At 60.2% G+C, this 12,108-nt stretch overlaps 1 protein-coding gene across 4 annotated transcripts in view; it reads left to right on the top strand.

Annotated features, from left to right (window-relative positions):
* Nucleotides 1-12,108, top strand: part of DOK7 (docking protein 7) — a 35,524-nt gene that overhangs the window by 5,099 nt on the left and 18,317 nt on the right. For 3 of the 4 annotated variants that reach the window (XR_001820560.2, XM_017514347.2, XM_037733390.1), the window contains exons 3-4: nt 5,356-5,586; nt 7,925-8,125. Coding sequence is in view for 3 of the 4 variants with exons in the window: in XM_017514347.2 (XP_017369836.1) it covers nt 5,356-5,586; nt 7,925-8,125 (432 nt within the window). In the remaining variant the exon portion in view is untranslated. The remainder of the gene's footprint in view (nt 1-5,355; nt 5,587-7,924; nt 8,126-12,108) is intronic. The other variant, XM_017514349.2, reaches the window with a different exon arrangement.

The following is a 12,108-nucleotide window of genomic DNA, read 5'->3' as shown; positions in this document are numbered from 1 at the left end:
TGTGTCTGTGTGTGTGCCTGTGTGTGTGCCTGTGTGTCTGTGTGTGTGTCTGTGTGTGTGCCTGTGTGTCTGTGTGTCTGTGTGTGTGCCTGTGTGTGTGTCTGTGTGTGTGTCTGTGTGTGTGTGCCTGTGTGTGTGCCTGCTTTCGGGGCTTTTGTGCACCTGACCATTTCCCGATCTTGGAGTCAGCTCCATCAGGGCTGGGCTTTGTTCCCTGGGTTCTGAGCTGCTCACAGAGTTCAAGTGCAGTTGGCATTTGCAGAATGAGCTGAGTAGACGGCCTTGGAGGACCAGGTGAGGCTGGGAAGAAACTAGAGAGAGTGAGGGGGCTCCCGGGGCCCAGCTGGGGTCTCTCGGCACCCTGAAAGGGCCAGCAGGACTCTGCCATGGCTGCCACCTGCCTGATGCATCTGCCCCACACCTGCATCCCCTGCAAACGGCCATGCCCCAGTTCTGGGAACCGCCTGCCCTACTTGTTGCTCCAAGTAGGGCAGAAGCTGCTAGAGAGCAGGTGTGGGCTGAGCCGGGGGCTGTGTGTGGGAGTGTGTCTGTGTGTGCACATGTGTGTGAGTGCATGTGTCTGTGTGAGCTTGAATGCATGTGTGCATGTGCCTCTGTGTGCAAGTGTTATTAGTACCTGTGTCTGCATGGGGTACCTCTGTGTGTGCCTTTCTGTGTGTGTGCGTGTATGAGTGTGTGCCTGTGTGTGAATGTGCATGTGCCTGAGTGTGCATGTATGAGTGTGTGCGTGTCTGTGTGTGCATGCATGATTGTGTGTGTCTGCTTATGTGCATGTATAAGTGTGTGTGCCTGTGTGAGTGCGCATGTATGTGTGTGCCTGTATGTGTGTGCATGTCTGTGTGTGCATGCATGATTGTGTCTGAGTATGTGCATGTATGAGTATGTGTGTGCCTGTGTGTGCCTGTGTGAGTGTGCATGTATGCATGTGCCTGTGTGTGCATGAGTATGTGTGTGTGCATGTATGTATGTGCCTTGTGAGTGTGTGCTAGTGTGAATGTGCATGTATGTGTGTGTGTGCATGCATGTGTGTGCCTGTGTGTGTGCATGTATGAGTGTGTGCGTGTCTGAGTGTGGATATATGTGTGTACCTGTGTGTGTGTGCATGTATGAGTGTGTGCGTCTGTGAGTGTGGATGTATGTGTGTGCATGTCTGTGTGTGTGTGCGTGTGAGTGTGCATGTATGAGTATGTGCCTGTGTGTGCATGTATGAATGTGTGTGCCTGTGTGTGCATGCATGTGTGGCTGTGTGTGTGCATGTATGTGTGCATGTCTGTGAGAGTATGGATGTATGTTCCTGTGTGAGTGTGCATGTATGTGTATACATGTCTCTGTGTGTGCATGTCTGTGTGTAAGTGTGGATGTATGTGTGCCTGTGTGTGCGCATGTATGTGTGCCTGTGTGTGTGCATGTATGTGTGCATGTCTCTGTGTGTGTATGTGTGCCTGTGTGCATGTATGTGTGTGTCTGTGTATGTGTGCATGTATGTGTGTGCATATGAGTGTATGCCTGTGTGAGTGTGCATGAATGAGTGCCTGTGTATGTGTACATGTATGTGTGCATGTCTCTGTGTGTGTGGATGTATGTGTGCCTGACTGTGCATGTGTGTGTGTGCATGTCTGTGTGTCTGAGTGTGTGCGTTTGTGTGTGTGTATGTGCCTGTGAGTGTGCGTGTGTGCCTGAGTGTGCATGTGAGTGTATGCCTGTGTGTGCATGTGTGAGTGTGTGCATGTCTGTGTGTATGTATGAGTGTGTGTACATGTCTGTGTATATGTGTGTGCATGTATGTGTGCCTTTGTGAGTGTGTATATATGAGTATGTGCGTGTCTGAGTGTGTGAATGTATGTGTGCCTGTGTGTGTGCATGTGTGTGCATGTCTGTGTATGGGTGTGTGCATGTCTGTGTGTGTGGATGTATGAGTGTGTGCCTGTGCTCATGTGTGTATGAGTGTGTGCCTGTGCGCATGTGTGTATGAGTGTGTGAATGTCTGTGTGGGGGGGGATGTATGTGTGCCTGTGTGTGCATGTGTGTGTGTGCCTGTCTGTGTGTGCATGTATGTGTGCCTGAGTGTGCATGTCTGTGAATGTGAGTGTGCACATATGAATGTGTGCCTGTGTGCATGTATATGTGCATGCCTGTGTGTATGAGTGTGCATGTATGTGTCTTTGTGTGTGAGTGTGCATGTATGTGTGCCTGTGTGTGTGCATGTATGTGTGCCTGTGTGTGCATGTATATCTGTGTTGCATGTATGTGTGCCTGTGAGTGTGCATATACAAGTGTGTGTGTCTATGAGTGTGTGTGCATGTATGTGTGTGTGCATGTATGAGGGTGTGTGTGCCTGTGTGTATGGGCATGTATGAGTGTGTGTGTGTGTGTGCATGTATGAGGGTGTGTGTTTGCCTGTGTGTGTGCATGTATGAGTGTGCATGTGCCTGTGTGTGTGTGAATGTATGAGGCTGCATGTGCGTGTGTGTGAGTGTGCATGTATGAGGGTGCGTGTGTGCCTGCTTGCTCCCCGTGGGTCTCCATGCCTTGGTTGGTCTCTCCTGGTGCCTCCTCGTCTGTCTCCTTTCACCATCATGATCCGGTGTCCTCCACCCAGCCCTGTGCTGCCTGCCAGAGCCCCTGGGTCCCTCTAGGTCCTGCAAAAGCCTTCCAAGGCATAGGGTGCACAGCAGCTGGAGGGTGGGCGGGACCGATGGTGCTTCCTCGGCAAGGGACAGTGTGTGCCCCTTGCTAAGCACTGAGGAGGGCCACTCTCCCTCCGAGGTTCCCAGAGAGGCTCCTTTCTGCCTCTCCAGCTCCTGCCGACCACAGGCGTCCCTTAGCTGTGGCCGCAGCGCTCCAGTCCCTGCCTGCATCCCATTCAGGTGACCGTCTTCCCTGTGTCTGTGCCTCCTGTTCTGTCTCTCACATGGACACTTGCTGCTGGGTTCAGGGCCCACCAGATAGTCCAGGATCCTGACCCTGATTACGTGTGCAGAGACCCCGTTCCCAAATAAGGACATACAGGTTCTGGGGTCGGGAGTGGACACGTCTGGCTGGGGGCCACACTCAGCCCCCTGCATGTAAGTGCTCCTGGATTCTCAGGCGTTCTCAAGATGCAGGGTGTGTCTCCAGAAAAATCAGACAGGCCGAGGGGGGACGTCTGTGAATCAGAGGAAGGCCTGAGGGTCGAGCGTGGGGTCAGCATTCGTCCTGCCACCTGCAAGATGTCCTGGGTGGGCCTGGCTGGCTTGTGTCGCTGGCATGAGGCAGTGTGAGAAGCTGTCGTGGCAAATTCAGCCCTCAGCCAGGAGTCGCCCACTGTGGTCTCTGGGCCAAATCCTGCTGGAACCTGTTTTTGTAAATACAGTGTCACTGGCTCTGGGCCATTCCTGCACACGTCATCTGCGGCTGCTTTCAGCTAAGTATCAGATGGAGACTAAGCCCCGCAAAGCCAAAAAGGTGATGTCGGACTCTTCACAGGCAAGCCCGTGACCCCAGTCCCGACTGGATTACTGGGAATGTAGCTTGTTGAACAAAGGAGCTGCGGGCGGGGGCATGGCGGGGACTGGGTGCCATCAGGTGGAGGAGCAGCCACAGAGCTGTTATGGCGAGCTCCGGCTACGCCGCTGTGTCGGACTTCCCTTTCTGGGCCAGGCATCTTGCTTCCTGTCTCGAAATTTCCAGAGGGGGCCGGGACATGGTCTGGAAAGCCTCGGCTGGGCAGGTGGAGCCCTGTGGGTGCGGGGCGAGGGGCTTCTTTCTTGAATTGGGAATGCCCAGCTTTTTCCTAGCTGTAAATGTGTCAGGCCCTGCAGACAGATTCTCTGACGGGAAATGAATTCCCCGGCCCCGAGCCCACACCGCGCCTGGCTTTTGTGAGCACCATGGGTGTTCACAGGTCTGAGGCTGCTTTCACACAGCCAGGGTGGCGACAGCAAGTAGTGGCCACGGAGCCCATGTGGCCCCAAAAGCTGCACTGCCTGCCCTCTGGCCCCTTGCAGAGGGAGCTTGCTGACCGCTGGCCACAAGGTCACATAGGCCCCCGGCTCTGCGGGCTGCCGCCCTGTGGCCTGGGGGTGGCCATGGCACAGGAGGGAAGCTGAGCCCTTGTCTGAGCTCTTCTATGGACACCACTGCAAACATGAGCGCCTGAGTCAAGTTCATTTGGGATTTTGGTTCTCACTTGAGTTTTTCAGAGCGTCAGATGGACACGTCATTCTGCAATCCTTTTTGGGGACATTCTCCCCCAGCCCCTCTTGTGTGTGCACAGGGATCTGGGGCGTTTGCATGAAGCCCCAGAACCTACTCCTCACTGAAGCCGGGTACCCAGCTGCCGGGGCCTAGGTGGGAGGCGGCCTGGCCGTCAAGCCTGGACTCGTGCTGGGAGGGCTGGGAGTCTTCCTGCGCCGTCCTCTCTGCAGCCCTGCAGCGCCTGCGGTTCACAGCTGTGTCCCAGGCCCAGGTGCTTCTCCCAAGGCCACACGGGGGCTGTGCTGTGATGGGTTTGAGCTGCACCCGGCAGAGCGGATGGTACCCACTGGTTGTTTGCAGTGACAGTGACATTGGAAAATGAGAACGTGGGGGTGGGGACGGGGACCCGAGTGACCCTGGAGGGTCCAGGAGGCAGAACGCAGGCAGGTCCCCAGCAGCTGAGGAAGACGCCAGGGCCTGCCATGCTGGGCAGTGGCGGGTGAATGGGCATGGGACCCAAGGCCCCTCAACCTCCCCACCTTCTGGCGCTGAAGCTCAGCCACACGCTGGAACTAAAGGAACCAGGAGGGGCAGTAGGTCCAGAGGCAGCAGGGAGCTGGTACAGGTGTGGCTGGCAGGGTGGCAGGGACAGGGCAGGAGGCCACAGCCATGGGGCAGGTCCCACGCTGGGACCCCAAGCCCCTGGCCACAGCTCCTACAGCCCTCAGTGTGGCCTGGGGGCTCTAGGACTTGAGGCAGGGCGAATCTGCTGGCGAGTGTCCAGAACCCAGTCATGGGAGCCAGCGTCAGGGGCCGGGTGCAGCCACGAATGTTCTGGGGCCATTTCTGCCCTGGTGGCCTGTGGGTCTCGAAGTGGGAGGGGATCATCCCATTTTGTATACCAGGAGACAAAGCCTGGGCATGGCTGGGGGGAAGGGATCACCCCATTGTGTATGCCAGGAGATGAGGCCCGGGCATGGCTGGGGGAGGGCATCGCCCTGTTTTGTATGCCAGGAGATGAGGCCTGGGCATGACTGAGCGGCTTGCTTAGGTTCATGCCCCCAGCTCGGGTCTCTGCACTGTCACGGCCTCCCTGGGGACGCCGAGGACCAGGGCGGCGGTGCTGGCTGGCATCCCTGACCGCCGTGCTCCCTGCAGACTGCCTGCTGATGCTGGCCTACAAGGACAAGTCGGAGCGTGCCAAGGGCCTGCGGGAGCGAAGCAGCCTGACGCTGGAGGACATCTGCGGGCTGGAGCCCGGCCTGCCCTACGAGGGCCTGGCCCACACGCTGGCCATCGTCTGCCTGTCCCAGGCCGTCATGCTGGGCTTCGACAGCCACGAGGCCATGTGTGCGTGGGATGCCCGGATCCGCTATGCTCTTGGTGAGGGTGAGTGATGGGGCCGGGGCGGGTGGCGGGCGAAGGGGGGCTCCCTGCTCTATCCTGGGGCCCCTCACCAACGTGGGCCACAGAAGTGGAAGCGGCTCCAGGGACCGGTGCAGGAAGATGGGACATTCGTGGACGCCTTAGGGTGGGCTGAGCTCTAGCCTGGGGGTGCCCACGAGGGTTTGGGAGGGGAGTCTGCTGGGCTGTGGTGTCTTTAGAGCTCCCAGGCCTCACCATTAGTTACCACTGGAGCATGTAAACCTGGCTGGTGGCCTCTGGAGGGGTGTGGCCTCCCAAAGCCCTGCCCTTTGCTTCCCACACAGGACAGTGGAGCCCAGAGCCTGGGTAGGAAGGAGAGCCTCAGGCTGGGCCATCCCTCCCCAGCTTCCCCCATACAAGAGCAGAAGCAGGGGAGGGGCTGGAGGGGAGGGAGGGAGCAGGGCAGGGAGTGCTGTTGGGGGGAGCTGGCCCTGGAAGAGCTGCAGCCTTAGTCCCAGCCCTGCAAGGGCTTCAGATGGGTGCGTGGGGGCCTCTGGGGCTGAGCTGCCCTGGGGCTGTGAGCAGAGGTGGGTGATGCTGGGCCCCTGGGCACTCAGTGGCAGAGCAAGCATAACCCTGCGTCTCCTGAGAGACAAAAATCAATGCCAAACACCTGTAGTGAGCAAAACAGTAAAATGTCAACCAAGTGGAGTCCTGACCCTACACGGAGATGTCCACTCCATAATCCCAGCACCGCCGCTGCCTTCCTAGCACTTTGGGAGGCTGAGGTGGGTGGATCACCTGAGTCCAGCAGATAGAGACCAGCCTGGGCAACATGGCGAAACCCCGTCTCTACTAAAAATACAAAAATTAGCTGGGCATGATGGCAGGGGCCTGTAATCCCAGCTACTTGGGAGGCTGAGGCGGGAGAATCGCTTGAACCTGGAAGGTGGAGGTTGCAGTGAGCCGAGATCACGATGTCATTACACTCCAGCCTGGGTGACAGAGCGAGACACCATCTCAAAAGAAAAAAGTGAAAAAGAGCTGAGAGGTGGAGGTGGCAGTGACCTGAGGCTGCGCCGCTGCCCTCCAGCCTGAGCCACAGGGTGAGACCCTGTCTCAAAAAAACAAACAAAAAAGCTTGCTGTTTGATCAGTGTGGTCTCTGCATGACTCTACTTTGTAAACTATTGATTAAAAGACCCGGGCCCTTGATGGCTGAGGTCTCTGGCCTTGGAGGTGAGTGCCTCTCCCCCAGCCTCGGCCCCAGGGCAGCAGTCCCCCCTGCCCCACTGAGGGAACAGAAGCGGGGGGCTTAGTGGGAGAAGGTGCAGCCGGCGGTCTCTGCAGGAGGGTACAGGGGAAGGAGACATTAGGAGGGAAGAACTGTGCCTTTCCAGAAAGTTCCCCTGTTGGGAGTTCCTTCCAGTCCAGCCTGCCTGAGCAGCATGGCTCTGCTTCCCTCCTCTGCTGGGGCAGGGCCGTGGCACAGCTAAATCTTCATGGAACACGGCCTGACAAGGAGGCGCCCATGGCTGCATCGGAGGAGGCAGAGGAGGGGGGTTGGGATGGGAACCGGGTCCCTTTTGCTCTGGAGGTTGAGATGGAGCCGGTGGGGCCCCTGGTGGGGAGGCTGCTGTCTGTCTGGGTGCTGACCTGGGAGAGAGGTGAGGGGGGGACGGCGCTCAGGACCACTGTCCTCTCCGGGGCTTTCAGGGGCTGGGCAGAGGCAGTGGGCAGGACCATGGGGGTGTCCAGGGATCGGGCAAAAGGCCGCCTGGATGGAGAGAGGACCGCAGTGACCTGAGGGTCCCGTGGCCAGGCTGGGGTTGTGGTGCAGACCCAGACTCTCCACATCCTAGCTGGAGGCTGGGGCTCCCTGAGCCTCGGTTTCCCCTTCTGTGACGGGGCCATGCAGCTGCCCTACGCAGAGGGAGGCTTCCTGGGGAGAAGGTGCCATGAGCGGGAACCCAGCCAGGGCACTCACCAGCCCTGCCCTCACCTGCACCTCGCAGGCTGGTTTGGGTGGAGGTCCAGGGTCAGGTCCCTCTGCAGGCCCCTCTGGGACTTGCTTGCCCCTGAGCAAAGATAGCTCCTGGGAGGATGGGAGGGGGAGGAGGCCAGTGCAGCCCCCAGGCCAGTGCCATTTGCTCATCCTGCTGTCGCTGGCTACCGGCTGACCCCTGGGCGGCTGCCCCTGCCCGACCCTGGTCCCCCACCTACCCCCATTTGGCCCCTGCTCCTTCCCACTCCGGTCTGGGCCCTGCCCCCTGGCCTGGCCCCTGGCCCCCACCCCTGCCTCCAGCCTGGCCGATGCCCCTGCTGCCTCCTCCGTGATGCCTTCTCGCCCCGCCTGCCCACAGTGCACAGGTTCCATGTGACGGTGGCTCCCGGCACCAAGCTGGAGAGCGGCCCAGCCACCCTGCACCTCTGCAATGATGTCCTCGTCTTGGCCAGGGACATCCCGCCGGCTGTCACGGGGCAGTGGAAGCTGTCTGACCTCCGGCGCTACGGGGCCGTGCCAAATGGATTCATCTTTGAAGGCGGGACCAGGTGTGGGTACTGTAAGTACGGGCGCGTGGGGCCACTGGGCAGTGGCGGCTCGGGCACTCCCCACTTCCCCTGAGAGCTGCTGGCATCCGGCTGGCAGACCCCAGGTGCAGGCTGGCCTGCTGGCATTTTCGGAACGCCCCAGGGGGGGGACAGCGTCTTCCCACACTCGGTGTCCGAGGTCCTCTGCCCCAGGAACCTCAGTGTGGAGCGTTGAGTCTGGGCTTCGGCTGCCTCTGCTCTTCCTCACTGGAGGGAGAGGGCTGGGGGACGGGGAGGAGCCCAGGGTCACAGAGCCTCAGGGCCGCTCATGGCCAGATCTCATGAAGAGCAAAAAACAAAGAATAAATGCATTTAGCGCAGAGTGTGAGCTCCTGCATGAGCGCCCACGGAGACATGTCCCTGGACCAAGAATTCCTTGTGGACCTGCCAGCCACCTGGCCTGTGGGCGACCCAGAGCTGTCCTCATGTCCCCACTGAGGTGGCCAGGCCATAGGTGGGGATGGCCTGAATGCTTTGTGTGTGTGACGGCTTGACAGCTCCCCCAGCCCACCATGGCCAGGGGAGTGAGGGAAATGGGAGCAGAAAGCCCCCGGCTGTCTCCAGGGTGCTGCAGGAGCTGGGGTGCTCCAGCGATCCCGCCCGCTTTCTCCTGTGTTAGGTGCAGACACGCCAGGCTGGCCTGTGGACCTGCGGTTCCCTCGGAGTGCGTGACGCCTCCTCTCTTCTCTCTGGAGGGGCAGCTGTTCATCTGCTGGGCTGGAGGGGGCAGAGGGGCCTCCTGGGGGCCTGGCGTGGGGCTGAGAGGGCCGGGGGACTGCACGCGGCTCACGGTGGCTGGGGCTCTGGGGGCGCCGGGATGTGTCTGGCTAGAGCTAACACAGGCAAGGACACGGCCATGCTGGCCACCTGCGCCCTCGTCCTGCAAAGGCCAGCTGGGGAGCAGGCACAAACCCACCCGGGAGCTGCGTGCTGCCACCTTCTGCACTGGGCTCTGGGAACAAATCCAGCGGGGCTTGCTGCAGGAGCCAGCCCTGTTGGGGCCTTTGAGGAGGCGACGTCTGACCCTGAAGGGGGGCAGGGCGCAAGGCTCAGGCTCCACCGAGGCAGGCGGTGTGCAGCCAGCTGCAGGGGGCTCTTGGGGTGGAGCTGGCCTGGAGGCTCGGCCCCTGGGGCTGGCGGGGCCACAGCCAGAGTCCAAAGGGCCTAGACCGCTCCGGGGTTTGTGAGCCACTGTGGACGGGCAGGGCCGCTGCCCACACCAGCTGTGGGCTGGTTCGGAGGGGGGTTCCCAGGACAGCGAGGACACCTTTCGGGGTCCCATTTGCTGGACGGGCCCCCCGGCTGGAGGTTCAGCAGGGGGGCTTCAGGAGTGAAGCCTGAGGGGGCTGTCCTCTGTCGCGTGGGAAGCAGGAGCTGCAGTCGATAGTCCTGGCACGGACAGCCTGTCTCGTCTGTGGTGTGCTAGGTTTGGGGGTCCCTGCAGGATGGGGACCCATACCCTCCTCTCTGTCTGTGGAACTCCTTGGCATGGGCAGGTAGCTGGCTGGGGTGGCACCTCGCGCTCACCCTCTCAGCTGGGGCAGGGCGGGAGGACCCGTTTCCTTGGAGACCTGTTTATTTTGTCTGGGCCATAATGGAATGGAGTTACGGGATGTTTTTCCACGGAGGCCTTGGAGGTTCACGTGTCTGCCAGACTGTGGGTGGCCCCTTTGCCACTGTGCTTCTCCCCAGGGTGAGGCTGCTGTGATGTCTTCCTGGGCTGCCCGAAAGCCAGGGTGGGCTCTCGTAGGGCGTCGGCTGCCTCTCCGGGGCAAGCTGTTAGAGCAGCCCCCTCCGCAAACCCACAAACCGGGCTGGCTCCGCAGAACCCGAAAACGGGGGCTTACCCCAAAAACTCACAAACTGGATTGTCCCCACAGAGCCCGAAAACGGGGGCTTACCCCAAAAGCCCACAAACTGGATTGTCCCCACAGAGCCCGAAAACGGGGGCTTACCCCAAAAGCCCACAAACTGGATTGTCCCCACAGAACCCGAAAACGGGGGCTAGCCCTGTGGAACCCGCCTCTGCAGCTCAGTGCTGCACCTTCTCGTCTCCTGTGGGACCCTGGGCTGAGAGAGGAAGGGCTCTGGGAATTTCGTTACTGACGGCCACACACCCCGTAGGGCAGGCGGGTTCTGGAGGCCAGGCTGGAAGGCTTGACCCAGCCACCCCTCCCTTGCCCCAGTGGCCCTGCTGGGCCCCGTCCTCCTGGAGACAGGTGTGGCCCCCACCCTGGCTGGTTTAAGCTGGATCTTAGTTCTCGACGCAGCCCTGAGCGCAGGCTGTGTGGCAGGAGGGACCAGGCGTCTGAGGCACGTGTGGGCAGCCTGGGGCCTCCTGCGGGAGGGAGCGGCAGCTCGGGTGGTCCAGGGGCAGCGGCATCAGCTTCCTGGGGCTTCTGTAGCAGATGACCCCCAGGAGAGGGCTGAGGGTCCAGAGTGGATTCCTTCTGCAGCCTGGAGGCTGGGGTCTGCAGGGTCGCCTTCTTCCAAAAGCTCTCGGCGAGGACCCAGGGGAGGGTCCTTCCCGCCCCTCCAGCCACTGGTGGCCCCAGCGGCGTCGGGTCTCGTCTGCACTGCTCGGCTCTGTGCCTGTTGGCACCTGCCTGTACCTCCTCTTCCGTCTCTTGCAGTCCCTGGACTTAGGGCCCACCTGGATGACCCAAGATGACCTCATCCCTAGAGCCTCAGTTCCATTGCAGAGACCCCTGTTCACAGAATGGAATGGAATGGAAACACATTTTCTAGGCCACCCTTTGGCCCACAACTGGGGCCACCAGGATGGAGAAAGATCCAGAATCTGGATCCCAATGGGTCTGTGGGCCTCGTTGCTTTCCGTCTGGAGGTTGCAGCAGAGCTAGAGTCGTGGGAAAGCCCTGGAAGGTCCTGGGTGTAGGAAATTTACACTCCCTCCTTCCCCAGGGACAGGCCCCAGCCTGGCCCCTAGTCCCCAGAACCGCCTCAGTTGGCCCCACCACAGCCAGCTCTGCAGACAGCAGAGAGGGCCACCCTGGCCCAAGGCGACACTTCACTCATCCTGAGATGCTGGGCATGGCTGCACATCCCCGGTGCCCTGGTGGGGGTCGAGTGGAGATAGGCCTGGCTGGGTGTGGCCCTGAGGGTTGGGGGGGTCTCTTTGTGGACCGCCACCTGTTCAGAATGGGACTGGAAGTGGCTTGGTGACATTAACCTTGGTCCCCAGTGTGTCCCAATTCCCTAGGTCTCTGTTGGTCATGGGCCTGTGGTGTGGACTGTGGGAGCTTGGCCTAAGTGCACTTGGCACGTGGCGGGCGATGGTCTGTGGACAGCTCAGGGCTGCAGGCTCCAGCCTCACACACCGGCGAGTGACTGCCCCCCCCCCGCAGGGACTGATGGTGCGTGGTGGAGAGTGAAGGAGAGAGGCGCACTCACCCTGACAGGCTCAGCCTGCAGCACAGAGGGCGGGGCCCCGGAGAGGCTGAGCCCAGAAGGGAAGGCTTTGGAGGGCAGGGAACGCTTTAGCTGGGACTGCAGGGCGAATGGAGGCTTCTGGAGGTGCCCCTTTTCCCCCTTACCCGTTCTCTCCAGCTGCTTCCAGTCCAGGGACCACATCTGCCTCTTCATCCAGCCTCTGGGGGCCACAGGGAGCATTTTAAAACCATTTTGACTTTTAAAAATGAGTAAAGGATGTGTCTAGGTGTGGTGGCTCATGCCTGTAATCACAGCACTTAGGGAGGCCGAGGCGGGCAGGTCACCTGAGGTCAGGAGTTCAAGATCAGCCTGGCCAACATGGTGAAATCCCGTCTCTGCTAAAAACACAAAAATTAGCCTGGTGTGGTGGCAGGTGCCTGTAATCCCAGCAACTCCAGAAGCCGAGGTGGGAGAATCGCTTGAACCTGGGAGTCAGAGGTGGCAGTGAGCCGAGATCCCGTCATTGCACTCCAGCCAGGGCCACGGAGCCAGGCTCCATCTCAAA

This window comes from Cebus imitator, unplaced genomic scaffold (assembly GCF_001604975.1).
Source record: "Cebus imitator isolate Cc_AM_T3 unplaced genomic scaffold, Cebus_imitator-1.0 Scaffold522, whole genome shotgun sequence".
NCBI classification, from domain to species: Eukaryota; Metazoa; Chordata; class Mammalia; order Primates; family Cebidae; genus Cebus; species Cebus imitator.
This window is presented reverse-complemented; position numbering and strand designations above follow the sequence as displayed.